Source organism: Eupeodes corollae, chromosome 1, assembly GCF_945859685.1.
Source record: "Eupeodes corollae chromosome 1, idEupCoro1.1, whole genome shotgun sequence".
NCBI classification, from domain to species: Eukaryota; Metazoa; Arthropoda; class Insecta; order Diptera; family Syrphidae; genus Eupeodes; species Eupeodes corollae.
In genome coordinates this window covers 193,423,642-193,443,159 of record NC_079147.1, presented here as the reverse complement: position 1 = coordinate 193,443,159, position 19,518 = coordinate 193,423,642, and the positions used below count along the sequence as shown (strand labels likewise).

Genomic DNA, 19,518 nt, shown 5'->3' with positions numbered 1-19,518 from the left:
GAGCAGGGCTGCTAATGTACTCCATAGGTAGTAGATCTACTTCATTTAGTTTTATTTCTTGATATGCTACGTATTAACAATTTTCTACTACATTGTTGTGAAGTCTAATTTTTCATAATACAATCAAAAATTCATATACAATGTGTTGAATTGATTCATTTGTACCAATCCAAAAACCCATTGCAATGAATGCATTCATTGCAATTATCCTACGTTTTTTGGCAATATACTACATTTTCTGAGCTCAGCATTGGCAGCCCTGGCTCAGAGTCAACATTGTAAGCAAATTGGGTCCAACGAATCGACCGCTGCAAACGTGTAACGACGACGTTTTTAAATATCTCAGAAAGTTTGCGTTTAAATTTTGTAAAAAGGTGTCACTGGACTTGACTCTTTTCCCAGTGTTTCCGCTGAATGGAACCATCGACGAAATCCAAACAGCGTTTGCTGTTCTTTTTTAAAAAGTGAAAACACTTTAATGTTATTCTCGATAAATTGACAAAAATTGGTGATGTCAAAAAATAGAAAATAAGTAATAGCGTTCAGTGAAATGTTTTGTTTTACGTTGGACGTTTTTCTATTTGCATTAAAAGCGTTCAGTGAAATAATTAGTTTCGTTTGATTTGAGCTGAACGATTTTTTTATCTGACTTGATATACTTTCTTAGGCTTTTTAAAACTGAAACATGCTGTTGAACACAATTTTTTTAATCTGTGCATATATGTGATCTATTTTCCAATTGCTGTTAGCTGAATGGAACCATCGACGAAATTCATTCAAAATGCGAATACACCCCAAAAAAGATTTATTTCTCGTAACTTAAGCAAATGTAGTTTATTTTTCATTTATAAGGAGGTCTTGAAAGTAACTAAATGTTTTTCTTGAAAAATTGACAAAATGTTGAGGAGATGTTAAAAAAAATGAAAAATAAGTAAAAGCATTCAGTGAAATATTTTTATTTTCTTCTGAGTAAAATGATTATTTTTTTTACTTGAAATCGTTCAGTGAATTGTTTTTATTTTGCTCTGAGTTGATTGATTATTTATTTTACTCGAAATCGTTCAGCGAAATGTTTTGTTCTGTTTTGCTTGATTTGAGTTGAACGATTTGTGAAATGTTATTATTTTGTTCTGAGTTGAATGATTATTTATTTTACTTGAAATCGTTCAGTGTTCTTCCGTTCTGTTTGATTTGAGTTGAACGATTTGCTTTTTATTTGACTTGCTATAGGTCCTCATTTTACAGAGACCTTTACTAACCTTTACCAACTTATTTTACTTAAGCAGAGTATCGTACAAAAAATTGGTCCAAAAGCATTGTACTGTGGGTTAAGAAAAACTGTTTCGGCTAAGTGGTTTAATTTTAACGAAAGGAACTTTTAAGGTAGATCAGGAAGGATAAATGACGCAGAGAATATGGTAAGGAGAATGGTTGTGGTGTTCAACTTTCAATTTTGTTAAATAGGTTTTTTATTAAAGTGGCAAGAAAGACTGGTTCTCCACATAAAATATTTCAATAGAAAAGAAAAGGGACCATTAATTTTTAAGAGTTTTGTAAGTGTTAAAAACCAAGTGTTCAAACATTCTTTCTAAGATACCCATCTAGTATAGTTATGCCTTCACCTACCTATCAAACTAGACTTTTTTTCTCGAATAAATTCAAGATAATCATCAGCCTACCTTTAGTTCTATTGTCTTTTTAAAACCTTAACATTAAATCAGTGAATAAATAAAACTATAATTAGGTAGATTTTATTTCGTAAAAATAAAAAAAATATACATATATATTTTCTATTGTCTGATATAAGTATAATGTCGTTACACTATAGTCGCAATATAAGTTGCAACCTTATTATGACATGCCACATAAATTCTATTCACAGCCACTTCGTTATTGTATTAAGCTGGGGTGCCTCTATGCCTACCTACTTACATACCTATCTAAGGTAGGTTTTTTGTATAGTTAGTTAGGTTTTATAAATATGAGAACATATTTAAGTCATTGCTCATGCAATTTAGCACAACATGCACAAGCACATGCAACAATCACAAAAAACAACCGCAGCCGCACGTCTTATATTATTCTCAATAAAATTTATATAGATTCAATGAGTAACATAGTGTTTTCCATGTCCCCATTTTAATATAAACAAAACAAATAAAAACTTCTAAAAACCTCAACCTCTTTGTTTCGATAGTGCAACAATGAAATATCGATTTAGGCTAACTTATAACTAGGTATGTCTTTGTAGGAAGGTATGGATAGACTTGTACGTCGTCGTCGTCGTCCACGGTCCACCAAGTGGTCACTTTTCTGTCTTCCTATATGCCAACAACCATGGAACGTTTTGATTTTAAGGGTGACTCACTCTCTTTTTGTGTTTCTCAAATAGGTGAATGGTCAATATATACAAAACATCGATTCTTGCAACTTATAAGAGTCGTTAATTTAGAACCAAAGACATAACCATTCTACTTCTACCTCTTTGGCTATAACCTTCATTAAAATTCTTTTTTTTTTTTGTTCTTAACATTTTCAGGTGGTCGACTCACAGAATGTCTCACAGCCCAATGGCACCCAACACAGTCAACGCAAACAGTTAGAAGTTATACAAGCTCGTACATCCTCTGGCTCGATGCAAGTTATAAGAGCTCACACTGTCCAAACAACATCCTCCCGCTGGACAGCAACGTCTTCATCATCAGCTTCATCATCGAATTCCTCAAGTCCTGCTTTAATGGCTTCTTCAATAAGTCACACTAATTCAGCAACTACCGGTGGTGGATATTTCCCATCATCGAGGTTTCATGGTAGCCTTGGTTTGAAGAATGAAACTACTTCAACAGCAGCTGATGGCAATAGTAACATCAATGGACACATGGGAGATGAAGAAAATTTACATTTGAATCTTCAAGCTAAATTACAAAAACAACATCAGCATTTATTAAGTACGGCTCCAAGTTTGAAATTGAGTAATTTAATGGTGAGTAGACTTAATTGTTTGACATATAAATTGTTGTTGTTTTAGTTATTCTAATTAAACTGTCAAAAAATTGGAATAAGATATGTTTCCTGTCAATCGTTTATAGCTGTCGATATTGATATTAAAATAATGTTTAATTGGTTGACAGTTGTGGTTGCAATTATTGCTTCATTAAATAGTCACCAAAGAGTTGAAAACTTCAAATGACTTTTGACGGATCTATTTTATCCTCTATTACAATAAGCTGTCAATATAAAATAAGAACAATAAGTAAATCGAGAGAAAGTCGTTTTTATAAAATACTCCCAATGGTTCATTTCGAAGACTCCTATTATTATGACAGTGTTTAGTGCGGACTTACCTCAGAAGCTCCATTTTTAGGTTTTATTATTCTATGTCTTAACACCAATTGAAGCCCGGAAAAATTATTCGACGTCAAAATCACTTGCCTTAAGTGACGCCACCGGACCAGTAATAGTCAGAACTAAATGACATTTAATGGAACTGTCATATCGGTTTTTTTTGACAGGAGGAAATCTTCAAAAGACACTTGGCAGTATTCGACACTAAGTAGTGTGGGACTCTTAACCACTAAAGCCACCTCTTCATCAGGAACAATCTTGAAGGATCGACTTCCGATTTTTCTTTCTTAATTTTGTACAATCACTTTGGGGGAAGTTTAAACTTTTAATACTTTCCCATGTATTTTTAGACCATAAGCTCATGAATCTTGGTTCTTTTTAAACTTCGAACATGGTTTCTTATATTCAAGACGGAATCCATTTCAGAATTAGTATAACTTTGCAGTCTCTGGTTGTGCGATACAGCGTATTTTTTAACAACTTCTGTAACCATTTCTATTTGTAAGTCACGATGTAGATCGGTATTGCTTATGTACCAAGGTGCATTGACTATTCCACGAAGGACTTTGTTTTGGAATTTTTGGATGATTTCGGTGTTTGTTTTCTTTGTACAGCCCTATAATTGGATTCCATAGGTCCAAACAGGCTTTAGTACTTGATTATACAGCATTATTTTGTTTTGGATTGATAAATCAGAGTTGTTACCAAGCAACTAGAACATTTTTCTGTATTTGAAGTTTAGTTCTTCTCTTTTCTTTTTGATGTGCTCTTTCCACTTAAGCTTTGCATCCAAAGTCATTCCAAGGTATTTGGGTGTATTGGCGTAAGCTACAGCTTGATTATTAATGACTATTGGAATATTGTTTAACTTTTTATTTGTAAAGTTTATATGTGAAAATTTTGATTCATTGAGTTTGATACTCCATTTTTCGGTCCAAGCTCTCACTGTGTCGACGGCATTTTGTAGTTTTACTGCTGCCTTAGAGACACATATGTCGGGTACCAAATTTGCGGTACCATCTGCAAAAGTAGCCATTATGGTGTGATTACCAACTGGAATATCCCTTGTGTATAGTAAATATAGGGTAGGACCTAGGACACTTCCTTGTGGTACACCGGCTTCTATTTTCTTCAATTCCGAGTATTCTTGATCGTACCTTATTCTAAACAATCGGCCTGAGATGTGCGATTTTAATATTTCAAAGTATTGCCTGGGAAGATTCCTTTGAAGTTTGTACTCAAGTCCCTCATGCCAAACCTTGTCAAAAGCTTGAGCAACATCTAAGAAAATAGCTGAACATAATTGTTTTTCTTCTAATGCTTTTTCTATTACATCCGATATTCTATGAACTTGGTCCATCTTGGAATGATTATTTGTAAAGCCAAACTGATGGTTTGGGATTTACCTTCTTTCTTCTATGATTTTGCTATGTCTCTTCAGAAGCAGTTTTTCAAAAACTTTTGCCATAATTGGTATAAGTGATATTGGTCTGTAAGCCGTCACTTCTGTAGGTGGTTTACCTTTTCAGGCACTTGGCTGCTTTTCATAGGGAAAAATCGGTTGAAGCATCAGTCGTTAAATTCCTTAGGAATGTACTGAGTGAATCATTTTTGAATTTGTAAATTTGTTTTTTTTTTAAGATTGTTGCTTATACGGTTAAACGTTGTTTTATCATCTGGAAATCTAGTATTTTTACATTTTCTTCGAGCTCTTCTTTTCTCTATTATCAACTCTCTTATCTCTAAAGGATATTTTATTTCATTTTGTCTTCTATTAGAAAATGTTGGAGTACTTTCTTCAGCGGCCTGTTGTACTTCAGCAATAAATTGTTCCACTTCATGGTCAATTTGCTCGATTGTATCCATGGGAGATCTTAAATTTATAAAACTTTAAAGCCTTTCTCTAAAATCATTCCAGTTTGTTTTCTTATTTGCAAGCTTTGGATTACTTTTTTCTAGTACTTCCGATTCACTTAGTGATGGAATTACTGGAGTATGATCTGATGATAGGTCATAATTACCTTCAACACTAATGTGATTTCGTTTGAATCCTTTAGCTACGAAAAGGTCAATAAGCTCTGGTATTTTGTTAATATCGTTAAGGCCAGTAAGTTGGCGACCTGGAGGAATAGAATTCGCAATTGTATTTACGGCCTGCTTGGAAAAGTCTTTTGCCTTTTGTTGATATAAGTCTTGAACCCCAATGGGTGTGTTTCGCATTGAAGTCTCCGCCAACAAGAAAGTTATGCCCAAGAAGATTAAATAGATCTGTATAGTCATCTTCTGTCGGGGAGCGCCTTGGTGGGCAGTATATAGCTGCTATCTTAAACTGTTTCTTTTTCATACCAATACTAATAGTTGTTACTTGCATATTTTCACTAGTAAACTTGGCTACTTTATAATGTTTTAAGCTTTCTTTTATAAGAATCGCTGATCCACCTCTTGCCTTGTTAGCTGGATGTGGAGCGTGGTAACATGAATAGTTTTCTATTACATTATCTAGACTTTGTCCGTTGGAGAAATGAGTTTCGGACAGCAGGCAAATATCGATATGTTCTAGATCTAGAAAGATTTTTGATTCGGATGAATGTTGTATAAGACCGTTTGCAAACCATGTAGCGATTTTAAGTGTTCTGCCCATCATTGTTTTTTAAGAGCGACTTTTTCGCTTAGCAGTTTGATATTCAAATCCTGTTTATCAATTCTTTTAAGAATAAGTTGTAGCATTTCTTTTATGGAAGCCTCTTCATTCTTCCGCACATTTTTAAAAATCTGAGAATAGGCTTTCTTTTCACCGCTTTTACTTTGAACAGCCTTTTTAGGCCGTTCCTTCTTATTATTGTTTTCAGCAGTTAAATCGTTATTTACTGTGTTTCTGGGTTTGTCTCTAGCAGAAGTATTTTTGCTTCTGAACTCTTGGAATTTTTTGGCAACTGGGCGGCCTTTATAGCTTGCCGGGTAGTTACCCTTGGAGTTCACACATTTTGCTTTCTGATCTTTGCTCATAGGACATATCGGTGATCATATAGTCAAATGTCAATATTCAAAAATTTACAAGATCATATAATCAAATGTCAATATTCAAAAATTTACAAGAAATTATTTAAAAGTGGCAAGATACCAGTGAATCGAAAAACATTCAGTTTTATTATTGATTTAAGACATGATTAAGTAGACTGATCCATTTATTCAAAACCTGTCAAAAATAGTAATGTCAAATAATGACAACGTTCAGAGAGATCATAAAAGATCCCAATATTTCGACAGTTATGAATAATGATAATTTTTGCATCGTCGAAAAAAAAGACCAACTTAATTGTGAATATCAAAAAAAATCATCTGTCTCTTTCATACCAAACGAAACAAACGAAGTCAGGCACACTCAGCATTGTACTACATTGGTTCAGTAATTTTGTTCCGAGCTAATAGAGTGCGCTCTAAACAATTTCGAAATAAAAAAGAAACAGATAACATTTTTTGACAGCCCAGTTCTCTGCTTAAAACGAGAAACGCATATTGTTGAACAATTTTTCAGTTTAGTGCTACAGTTCGAAAAAATGTATGTTTTTGAACAAAGAGTAGCGGGAACTGCCCTTCTTCTTCAATTCAATTTTCAAACAGTTTCTGACAGTTGGGTTCTTATTCAAAAAGTGTCATACATTCAATAAATTGACAATCTGAACCAACAATTATTTGAAATCCCTCAAGGCTATATTCATACGTATTTGATTGATAATTTTGATATCAATATTGAAATACGAAGATCAGTGATAGTTTAAATTTTCAAACAATCAAAAATAAACTATTGTTTTGGACTTAAAAATAACAATAACAAAAAAACTAATTAAAAGTTGTCTTCACAACCTAAGGACAATACTTTTTACAATATGCAAATTCGACAGAGTTACCTATAGACTATTTAATCTTATCTAAAGTCTAAGCTCCATTTCAAGTCTAAAACACAAATTCAGTGTCATTTCGAGGGTAAAAGTTCATCAATGACATTCTTTTTGGATCAGTGTCACTTTAAATGTCAAATCGATAGAAGATTTTTATTTTTTTTAAGTTAATGTCTGTAAAAAAAAACGAATGCCAATCCCAATTTAAAAAAAATTAAATTCTTAATTAATTGACATAGATACATTAACTTTATACCTTAACCATATTTCTTTGCTTTAATTTTGCTTGTTGTATTCAATTTCTCTACAGAAAAGCACACCCAGCATAACAAATGGTATCAGCAGCAGCAGCAGCCTAAATAATAGCGGTAGTCAAAACAAAGCCATCCTACACAGATCTAACAACAACAGCAACACGGTTAATTCTCCATCAGTAACAGCAACAGCAGCAGGAACGTTTAATCGACCACAGCGCCATCAGCATTCATTTCTTACATCCTCATCAAGACAACAACAAAATAACGATTTGACAGCGACGTCGTCGTTGTCGACAACGGCGACAGCAGCAGCACTCCTGCAACAGGCATCATCAACATCATCGATGTCATCGACTTCTACTATTGCCCCAACCGTATCTAGCCGCCAAATTACGACTACCAGTTCGGGAACATTTTGTTACGACAGCAGTCGATATGATCTGCCCACAATAATGACAGATACTTATGTAGGTGGCAGCAGTGTCGGTAGTGGAAAAATCATAGATATCTGTAGTCGGGATTTAGATGATGATAATGATGTTGATCATCATCATCATGATCATGTTGGTGGCGTTGTTTGTGACGACAATAACGATGATCGACTTCACTCATCATCAACGACGTTGTCGTCAAATCGTCACAGCCAACGAGAAACTACTTGGTAGGTTGACATTTTGGAACAAGGAGATTTACTTAATTCAATACTTAGTCACTTTTTTGTTGTCTCCTTTACAAAAATGAGTAATTGTATGTTTTCTCTTTCTTTTTTCTTAATTACACGCGTGTACAGGCAACCATCATCATCGGTGACACTTCAGCGAGGGCGTTCTATTTCAACAGACGACCTGTCAACAAAGAATTTAAATTCAGATGGCGTTGGTGGCAGCAATGGTATTGGTGGTAGTGGTAATGGTGTTGATGGTGATGAGGATTATGATGAACCCGCCGAATGGCGACGAGTTTCAAAAATACGACGTTCATTTCAGTTTCCATCGACAACAGCTGCAGAAACGTCTCGATTGCGTCCCGCTGATTTGCCCGCCAGTTCAGTGAGTGTATCGAAAATTCGTGAAGAATTAGAAAATGGTCGTCGCTTGAGTACCGCCATGCGAAATAACCACCTAGATTTGGTAGCTTTGGATAATATTTTGAATGGGAAAAGTGGATCGGTGTCCCCGCTGACAGCTCGGAAGAAAACCGCTTCATTTTTGACAGCTGAGTCATTGAAAGAAATCCGCGGAAAGCTAAAGAAACTCAGTGATGAATCATTGTATAAAGATGATTTTGTGACAAAACTCGAGGCTGAACGTGAAGACTCTCCGCAGAAAGTTGTGGCAGTGACAAACAACACAGATACTGCATTTCAGTATAAGCCCCGATCGAATGGACCCGTTCACACTACGAATAGCCTGGAATCGCGAAGCGTTAAGTATAAGGATACCTCGTCGGCTGAATGGCATCTTCGACGAAAATCATATGGTTTCGAAAAGATGTCCCCACCAGATGACAAGAGCATGTTTAGATTCGAAAATTCTACCGATAGCGGTTTGGGACGATCTAGCGATCTGGGCAATTGGTCTCCAACAACAGATTCAGCTAATACTTCAGCTAGAGCTACTGTCATTACATTTGGAGAGCAGGCAAAGCTTTCAAGTTCCGAGAGCAAACCTCGTCCAATGGTCCAACGACGTCTGCGTAATCGAACACAACCTCAGTCCGAGGCAGAATCAGCAGAAATGAAACGACACTCGATTGCTGTCGACGAAAGTCAATATGTCCGTGAGAATCTGCGAAAAACTTCTGCCGTCCATTTGAATGGATTTTATTCGAAAGATTCTTCTCCGCTAAATTCCGGATTCAGTGATGACAATTCTCGACGTCAGAAACGAGTTGAATTCTGCAAGACAGAAGTTCACTTCGCCGCCGAATCGGGAAGAGTAAATATTGTCGAAACCGATGGCAAGCCACCACCATCGAATAATTTCCGTCGAAGACGACGAAGCAGCAGTAGTAGCAACAGCAGCACCAGCAGCAGCTCCACCACAACCAGCAGCAGCTCCTCAATGGATTCGAGTCATAAAAATGGTCTTCCAGTAATTCATTTTGGTGACGAACGAAAAGTATCATACGGCGGAGATAGTGGACACTTAGACATCGATGAAGAAGTTATTGATGACAAGAAAAAGAACGTCACAGTTTCGATTCCAATAAGCTTAGATAGAAGTTTTGATTCTGAGAGCCGAGATGGTGACGAACATCAAGACGAAATTTCAATAAGAGGAATTTTAAAGAATAAGCCACCTAAACCGAAGCCATACCATTTGGGGGAGAATATCGAGAGTTCGGATGCTCTGTGGGGTGTTCAATTGAAACCGGTAGCTGGCAGCAGGGGTTTCAGTGGAGAACGAGATCAAACTGAAGAAGGTAAGTTGCGTTAAGCTAGAATAAGTAAAAAATAAACAAACAGCAAAGTTTAGCAGAATGACGAAAGCTTCTGTGAAAATAGAAGAATTGTGTAGTTCTGAATTTGGATACACCGAAATCTCTATTAATTTAAATTCAGTGGAAAATTAAATTAAGTTTTAAAAAGCCTTTAAGTAATTATGCCATTATATCATTGGCCATAAAATTGTGTGGAGATTAATTGAAAAGAAAAATTGATCAATATTTTGATAACTTTAGGCTTTGAAAGTATACCAATACACAACATTTGACAAATGTTTTGAACAAAAGAAAAAGAAATGATGCCAAAAACAAATTAGAGCTTTAAAAGCTTTTAGAAGCTAGTTAAGAAAGGATTTTCCTAAACTTAAATTAATTGGTATCGAAATACTAAGAACAAAATTGAATAGAATCAATCTAACAGTACTTTCTTATCAACATTTTTTAATTTAAGCTTTTTCGATGCCATTGTTAGAACATGTTGTTAAATTAAGAGGAAATTTTGATTGGATTTTAAAAAGCACAAACTATTGTGTGAAAATTGATCAATTTTTTGAAAACTTTAAGCATTGAAAGCTCTTTGACATTTGTTTATCCAAAATAAACCAATTGTAAGAAATCGATAAAAGTTTGGAACAAAAGCATTAAGCTTTCAAAAATGTTAGGAAAGGTTCCAAACCTATAACGATCAGAGCTTTAAAAACTTAAAGAAACTAAATTTAATTTAGAAAGCATTTTTCTAGACTTAAATGTATTGTTTTCAAAATATTGTCAATTTTTTGAAAACTTTAAGCTTTAAAAGCTTTCTGACATTTGTTTGTCAAAATCATTTGTTCGAAAATACAAAAACTTAGACACAAGTACTTGAACAGAATCATTTCGTTTTTAAAGTTGTTATTAGAAGTGCTACACCTATAATAGTCAGACCTTTAAAAGCTCAAAGAAATTAGGTTTCGAATAACTGTCAAATACTGTCAATTTTATTTGAATAGAATTGATCTGACAGTTGAGGATTTTGCTATGAAAATATCTACATTTAAAGCTTTTTCGATTATCTTTTAAATACTTCCTTTTTCACTTCCAGACTTTAAAGAAGCTACAGTTTCATCAAAATCGGTTGCCGAACGAGTTCGAATTGTTGAAGAACGTAAAGAAGGAACTGGATATTCAACTAAAATCAATTTAAATCTCTCAAACTCGCCTTACGAATGGACTGATACATCAGGTACTTGTTTCTAAATGTTTAAATACTTATTATTTACTGCTAGTAGATATTTAGTTAGATTTGCCTGAAGGTGTTCTATGTCTTCTATGTTTAGTCTCTTTTTGACGTTTTTTGATATTATTTGTAGAGTACTGTTTGTTTGATATTCTTGTTTAGTCCTTGTTTTTGGGATGATCTACGTCCTTTTTATATTTTTAAACTAACTTTTCTGAAATTGCATGAAATCTGATCAACTATTTAATAATACAAACACACATTAACCCAACTGACACTTTACTAAAACCCTCAGTTTTTTGAGTAATTGGATCACAAATTTTTAAAACTAAAAACTTAGCACACAAAATTAAAGCACTTTGTACCAAAATATAAAAATCCGTAAAGAAAAATAAAAAAATAAAAAAACCCACACCAAATCAAAAACAACCAACAAAAATTTCAGGTACTTTAAAGACTTATTACGATGAACAACTTCAAAAAGATTTCTATGGAACATCTGGAGTATCGACACTTCTTCTAAACAAACATTCACCACAACTCACAGAGGAAAGCCTAAAATCTACCCCACTTATAATCAAGACTTTACGTTCGGCCAATCAATTCGATGAGGCCATGAGAAGGCTGAGTATATCTTCGAATACATCAAGTGGACATGAAACTGCCATGGCTTCAATTACTACGAAGCATGTTTCCAGTCTCAGTCATATAACCAAGGCAGGCAATGCGTCGTCTTTGAATGGAGGACTAGGAGGAGTAGGAGGAGACTTTAAGACTAATAATAATAATTCTACGGAAATCAACAGCTATAGCTATCATCATCTTCATCATCTGTCGGATAAACTTGAAAGTAGTTCTTCGACGACTTCGACTACGACAACAATGACGTCGAAGCCTATTGCAGCACCAAGACTTAAAGTTGTCGGTTCAAATACGAATTCTGTCAGCCACCAGTTGTCACAATTAAGACGAATGTACGATTATGCTGGACTAGACAGCGATGATAGTGCTCGAGCTGATGAAGAAGTCAAGGGTTATTTTGTTGGTGACTTAGACGAAGACGATGAGGATGATGATGTTGTCCGTGGTCGTAATGATGATAATGATGATGATGATGGAGGCTTTGAAGCTACTGAACTTTCAGGCAGCTGGAGTCGTGTTAAAGCCAAACGAAACGAGTTGAAAATTCAAACTGCTACAAAAATTCATCAAGGTAAGATGTGTTTCCTGAGATTTTGATATTGTTGTTCTTTTTTGTTTGTGAAAGGAGTAGATCATCCCTGGGGTGGAGATGGATGGTTAAACCTTTTATTTGATATTTATTTTTTGTTTAAGGACTTGCTGCACTTTTTACTAAAGGTACACATAAAAATAATGATTGCACCAAGGTTTTAAGTGGGCGCTATAGCTACACTAATTTTTGTTTAATTAATACTTAATTTTTTTTAATTTTAACTTCATTTCCCTTAAAATTCATTTCAAAAACTTGTATTGTTGATTCTTAAGCATTATAAGAAAGTCCCGACGTTAGGGTATGGAGCTTAAAGCTTCTGTTACATTTCTGTCTCCATTTAAGTAAATAAATTGACAATTGAACAAAAGCAGAAGAAAGAAATATCTCTAACTGGATGATCACAATGGTGAAGCTGAAGTTTGTGGTACTGTCAAAGTTGAAGAGTTCGTATACAACACATAGCGCGAAAATGCGAAGTTTAAGCCGAAACTGAAGCTGAAGTGCAAGTTGGCTGAATTTTAAATTTGAACTTCAAACTGCTCAGATTTTTGACATTGGTATGGTTTATATGGATAGTTAAGGAATCTAGTGCTGATTTTTGACATTTGAATGGGTTCGTTCAACACAATCGTCTTCATTTAGGTTTTGAAAAGGACTTGCTTTGGGATTGTTAAATGAATTTAAGAACTTTTGCCTAGAAACCAAAGACAAATAGGGGGTTTGCATTGACTAAGATGGCGGACAGATAAGCATCACAGTCCTTTGCCTCAAAATTAGCGTTTTTTATGACAGCTTCTTCTTCAAGCGTTTTTGTTAAGGTTTAAGCTTCACCCATTGTGATCAGAAGGTAAAGCTTTAGGAGTTTAAAAGTTTCAAATGCTAGGTTTACAATGTATAGATTTTTCTAAATTTTGTTAGATATAATTTGAGGGAAAATTTGTACCAGTATCTTTTACGAATCGTTTTTGTGTTTCAAGCCGAGGCTTAGACTTTAAAGGCATCCGATTTTATATTGATACAATTTATAAAAACTTACATTTTAAAAAGAATTATCCATTTTGTTATGTTTGGCAGTTTCTAGGTTAATACCCAAACAAATTATTCAACGATACAGGAGCAAAATACCGTTAAATGAGAACGGACCCGAAAATGAGACGATTTTAATTTCGATTTCGACGAGACCAAGAAGAAACTTATGGGGTTATAGATTGGTAATTTTGTATTTCATCATTTTCTGAAAATTCGGAAGTGAAGAAATTTGTCTTAAATGACAAATAAAATATGTTATAAAATTGGTTTTGGTAAAACAAATGTCAAAGCAGCTTGAAGCTTCATCCAATGCAGAAATAGAAGACATACGCTTAATCATATTTGAATACAAATTATTTGTAGAATATTTTGAACATAATTGTCAGTTCTGAATAGCAACAGAAATCACAAACCACTATATTCATGGAAGTGACAGATGACAATTGTTTGACAGCTGTCATCCTTACGCAATAGCTTAGTCGCTTTTCAACTTGCAGGTGGATTGCCATTATCTATAATTATAATTTTTTGGCAAAGGAACAAGTGTCCCACCTTTCTCATTTTGCAAACGTATGCCGTGACAGCGGACCCTTAGATAAATGAAGCCTCCGTAAATTTTGTGTATTTTGTCAAAAACATTGATGTTGGGTTCTTGAGAAAGCCATTGCTTAGTTCATGTCCTGAGAATTTCATTACCAAAGATTTTAAATTGATCCCAATCATACATAAATACTAAAGCTTTTATTTCAAAGTCATTCTGTAAATTAAAAACAAAACCATTTCCAATGCAAAATTTTTAAGTTAGAATAAAACTTAAGGAATATTTAAATAAAATTCTTTATCTTGTTGTCTCTTTTTTTTTTATAGAAGTTCCCCAATCGAATATAATGAGTATTGAATTGCACTCACCTTTGACACCGACAATTAAAAAGCCAGAATTAATTTGTATGCAGGCACCCGTTGCCAAACCACGATCTTCCACAGCAGCAGGTAATTTTATAGTTTTTGAATTTTGAATCATATTTTAAACCTTTGATGTTTTCGAAAATCTTTTTAAGTGAAACAAAGTACATCGATAAATAAACAAATCGATATTCAACAAAATCACCATCATCATTCCCAACATCATCAAACTTCAACAAAATCATCGTCATCATCAGTGAATCAAATTGTTGCACCACAAATAATTCAAACGTCGTCAGATGCAAATGAAAATTTGAAAATTGTCAAAGAAGCTCGTGGTGCTCGAAAACTACGTGAACATGAATTATCTTACTTTGGAATTAAAATGGGATCAAGTGACACCACCACCAACATTAACGATACAAGATCAATAACAAAGCCAAAACTTACCAATACAATATCGAAAAGATCTCTGCCAAGTCGAAAGCTATCATCATCGTCTAAGACAGAGGAGAGATCATCATTGACATCGAATAAATGGAGCATGCCAAGTGATAAGCCAGATTTACTTCGGCATAGTCCAATTTTAGTGGAACCACAAGTTATAACTAAGACAGCTATTGTGGCGCCATCTATTGGAAAGCAACAGCAACAACAAAAACAACGACAGCGCAGTAAAAGCCCTGTATATAGTTCTGACGATCAGACAGATGGGATTTATGAGAATATAAAGCAGCCATATTGCAGACAAAAAGATCTGGAACGCGACGAGATGATCCTCGATGAGATGACCAAGACTGCTGATCAAACAATGAAGGTAAGTTCTTCTTGTCACCAAAAAAACAGCTTAACAGCTTCTTTTTGTGTTTATCTTTAGGCCGTTTCTGATGAAGCTGCCCAAAAAGATCTGCGACGTCGTTCCATCTCTCGAAGATCATCGAAACCCCTCGAAACGATAGATGAGAAGTTCTCGAAATCAATTAGCAAAACAGCTACTCGTGCGAAAACCACAACCGCACACCGACTTGTCCGAGAATCTTCAAACCGACCCTCGTCCGCATCGTCCGGGGATAGCTTGCCAACCACACCAATCGCACAAAGATCACGCTCCAAATCACGCGAAAGCGTCGAATATGCCAATGTTAAGTCGAAGTCAATTATTCGCCCCATTAAACACCGATCGAGCAGTGGTGAATCACGTAGATCAGTCACAAGCTCAACCGAAGACATAACACCGAGGATCACTAAATCGGTAAAACGATCCTCAACGAAAGACGAACCACTGGCGTTGGTGAGACATCATCGTCATAGCCAACCATCACAGCAGCGGTCGTTACGAAGCAGCACCGAAAGCCACGATCGGCACAAGGTCACCCCACGATCATCGACCAGAGATCGTGTCGAGAGTCATGACCCACACAGTCGTTCACATCGAAGCTCACATCATGCAGCAACGAAATCCGATGTGGAACACAAGCGAAGCTCTCACTCCTCCACAGTGGAATCAAAGAGTAGCACGAAAGCATCGAGTCGCACCCGAGCAACATCCGAGAACGAAAAACCAAGCAAATCTTCAACGGAACGCGTGTCAAGATCAAAAGGTTTTAATTCCCCCTAAACAAATATTAGCTTTCACATATTTAAACTTAATCTTTTGCATTTTGTTTTGTTTAGGTCATTCTAGCCAATCGGAGAGCAGGCCCCATCGTTCCTTGGGCAGCAAATCGGCAACAATGTCATCGTCGGGCGGCAACAATTCCGACACTTTGATGTACGTATTAGAACAACCACTTGTTACGCGTATTATACCGCCACCGCGTAAAAAACGCTTAAAAGCTCAAAGCCAACCGAAGAAAGAGAAAAAGCTCTCTCTTACAAATTCAACTTCATCCTTTACCTTCCTACCGACAAAATATTACCAACCTCCGAAACGAAATTCGGACGTTAGTAATATTTATGATAATTATCTGCTCTATGCCACACCATCAAGCTTTGCAAAAGCTCCACAAAAGCTTTACTCAGAGGATGGCCAACAGATGTCGCGACCATCATTGGCACGAAGAGTACATCGAGTAACAAATCCATTTGCGATATGTGCATGTTCATAGCCAGAGGAATATAATATCGATATTTTAAGAGAAAAAACAAAAGACATACACATTTTCGAAAAGGATCTCGCACTCTTAACACGGCCTTAAAAAATATGCACAAAATGCACGCACAAAAATAAATTACACTAAAACACACACTTTATTATACCATTCAACACCACCACTCACTTTTCCTGCTTTTCCTTGCAAACAAAAATTTAAAAAAAAAAGCACAAACATTTTCGAATACCTTTCAGATGAAAAAATGTTAAGTTCGAAAAAAAGCCAAAGAAAAATATTCCATTTTATATCCATTTTGCAAAAATTGTTAAACAAAGGACCAAATAGTGGTTCAAGCACAAAGCAAACAAAAATAAAACACACTAAAGCATCATCCCACCGCGCATAAAATGGAAATCTTATTACTTTTCCTCGCGTAAGGATAATCAATTTGTTTTTTTCTTTCTATCTCTTTCTTTTTTCAATTAACTGATTTCTTCTTAGAAGCAATAACATAACATATAACATGGTGCTTTTTTGTAGTTCCTTTTGAAATTAATATACTTTCTGCTTATAAAGTCAAAAAAATCCTATTCATATCATAATCCTAAATCGTATTTAGACCAGTTTATACCAATTATCGTTTAACTAATTTGAGTTTCATCCTAATTTAATTAAGTCTAATTTTACTGTATAACAAACTACATTGTCGACGGTTATCTGATGTTAAATTTGTACAAAGTCACATTCAAGAAAAAGTAGAACCATTTAGACCAGTTTATACCAACAAACGTTTAACGAAGTAGCATTTTTTATTCTTATTTCATTTTACATCAAACTACCTTATCACCAATTGTCTGCCATTTCATATGTTTAAGAATATATACGGCACTTTGAACTAATCCCATTAAAAAAAGTAGATGGTATAAAGTTTTAAAAGCTTTAAGTTCTTACAATAGTTTGAATCGTTCTAAGTCTCATTTCAATAGTTTTCAAACAATTGACTACTTGTGCAACTTATGCCTCTTTCACATTAAGATTTGACACAAGACAGGATTACAATGAACGATTGGTATAAACTAAATGAAATAATGACACCTTCACAAAAAATAGTAAAACCATAATAGTTATTATTTAAAATGCGTTTTCGACTCAAGTTCATACATTTTTATTTTATACTACTTTATTCACTGAATTCAACATCTTTATTGCTGAATTTTATGTAACTTTCATTAGATTTTTATACCAAACTACTTCAGTTTTACAAAAATTACAAGTGTCTCTAATTGGTATAATACAATTAAAACACATTTATTTTGAGTAAAATTAAATGACAGAAAACTTATTTTCTTTTAAATATTTGAAATAAAATGTATTTTTGTTTAATTATTTATTTATTGGTATAAACAGGTCTAAAGCACAAAATTAATAAGAAAAAATGTTGTCTTTTAGTCAATTTTAGTAATAATTCGTTTCCTTTTAGCATAATAAATTTCTATCAATCTTCATGTACCTTTAGTTTGTGTTAAATAATTCAAAACCCTTAATCGTTGTGTCTTACTTTCGATCCAACTTTTTTAAAATTGAAAAACAAATTGAAACTTAAAGCTTTTTTAAAGCTGAGAAAATACTTAATTTAAGCTCTGAGCTGAGAGAATGCTTAATTTAAGCGTGAAGCTTTTGAAAGGTTTTAAGTTCTTATGAAGTTTATAGACCTCGAAAAAGGTTAAAACAAATTAAGGTAACTAAAGTTGATAAGTTCATAAGCTAATGAATTTTAAAGAGACATTTTAAGCTTGCACAAACTTAAACTCTCCTCAAATGCAAGCTTTTCCTCATAAATCTTTGTGTAAGCTTATTTTTTTAATATACTGCTTTATTTACTCTCAAGATCTAACAAAAGAGTAATGCTTTTATAGTTTAATATTTTGTTGTTAATTATTTAAACATTAGAATAATTGTTTATACTACATTTTAGCAGCACACTAATAGTTTATTTTTTTTATTTGTTTATTTAACTGGCTATGAACATGCTCTATTTTTTAATTGTTGTTTTGGAATCTACCAGGCTCAACATCAATGGATCTTCATTTACTCGTCTAATACAAAAAAAAACAAAATAATTGTTGAACCACAGAAATGAAAAATCAACATACAAAATTTTTAGTTTAATTTCAAAGTAGAATTTAGTTAACTTAAAAAAATTAATATAATTTTTAGAAATAACTCTTGTAGTGTTCTGAACTTAATTTCCTCTTTTTAGCATTGATCTAAAAGTAAAATTTATTAATTTTTAATTTTATTTTATTTTCTCTTAACAGTCAGAATAAAGGCATCCAGAGATCAACTCATTCATCTTCATTAAAGACAGCAGCAACAACAAAACGTTCCAGTAAGGATCGAAAGTGATAGAAAATTATATGTTATCGAAATTCGTCTTCAATCCAGAAACAGATTTGAAACATAAGAATGACAAAAATGAATTTATTTATACTTTAAAAAAATGAAAAACTTAACGATTTCTTTGACAAATAGAAAATATTTAAGAAATCAGAAATTTCGACAGAAGAAACGATTTTATCTACTAACTAAATTAATAACTAATCAAAAAGGAATATTTTATCCAATTTGACAATAAAAACAACATCAATTTAATCAATAATGTGATTGAGATAAAATTAAAAACAAAAAAAAACTATTATATTTTGTGAACAAAATTTTATATAGTTTATAAGTTCCTTGCTTCTTTTTTTAAGTTTTAATTATTATTATTTTTCTTTTTGTGTTAGGAAATAACAAATATTTTTGTTTGAATTATGAATAAAATAGTTTATAAGAATATTTTATTTAATATGCTATTATTATAACATTGACATTAAAAACAAAACATTATGATTTATTTAACAATTTAAACAAAAAATATAAAACTACAAAAAAATGTATTAAAATTAACAATTAAAAATGATACTCATACATTTTAGTATTTAACGAATTTTACATTATGTATTAAACAAAAAAATCATCAACAAATTCATTAATAAAAACTACATAAATAAATTATAAATAAACATAGTTTTTATTTCTCTAAGGATATAATTTT

The 19,518-nt window shown here is 33.6% G+C and overlaps 1 protein-coding gene across 2 annotated transcripts in view; it reads left to right on the top strand.

The window, feature by feature from the left end:
* LOC129942272 (serine-rich adhesin for platelets) overlaps window positions 1-19,247 on the top strand; it is a 123,910-nt gene extending 104,663 nt beyond the window's left edge. Inside the window, exons 3-12 of one of the 2 annotated variants that reach the window (XM_056051134.1) lie at window positions 2,540-2,983; window positions 7,555-8,162; window positions 8,292-9,925; window positions 11,028-11,168; window positions 11,608-12,375; window positions 14,293-14,415; window positions 14,484-15,145; window positions 15,206-15,929; window positions 16,003-16,099; window positions 18,740-19,247. In XM_056051134.1, coding sequence (XP_055907109.1) covers window positions 2,540-2,983; window positions 7,555-8,162; window positions 8,292-9,925; window positions 11,028-11,168; window positions 11,608-12,375; window positions 14,293-14,415; window positions 14,484-15,145; window positions 15,206-15,929; window positions 16,003-16,099; window positions 18,740-18,827 — 5,289 coding nt within the window. In that variant the 3' untranslated portion in view covers window positions 18,828-19,247. The remainder of the gene's footprint in view (window positions 1-2,539; window positions 2,984-7,554; window positions 8,163-8,291; window positions 9,926-11,027; window positions 11,169-11,607; window positions 12,376-14,292; window positions 14,416-14,483; window positions 15,146-15,205; window positions 15,930-16,002; window positions 16,100-18,739) is intronic. The other variant, XM_056051135.1, reaches the window with a different exon arrangement.
* Window positions 19,248-19,518: the final 271 nt, after the last annotated feature.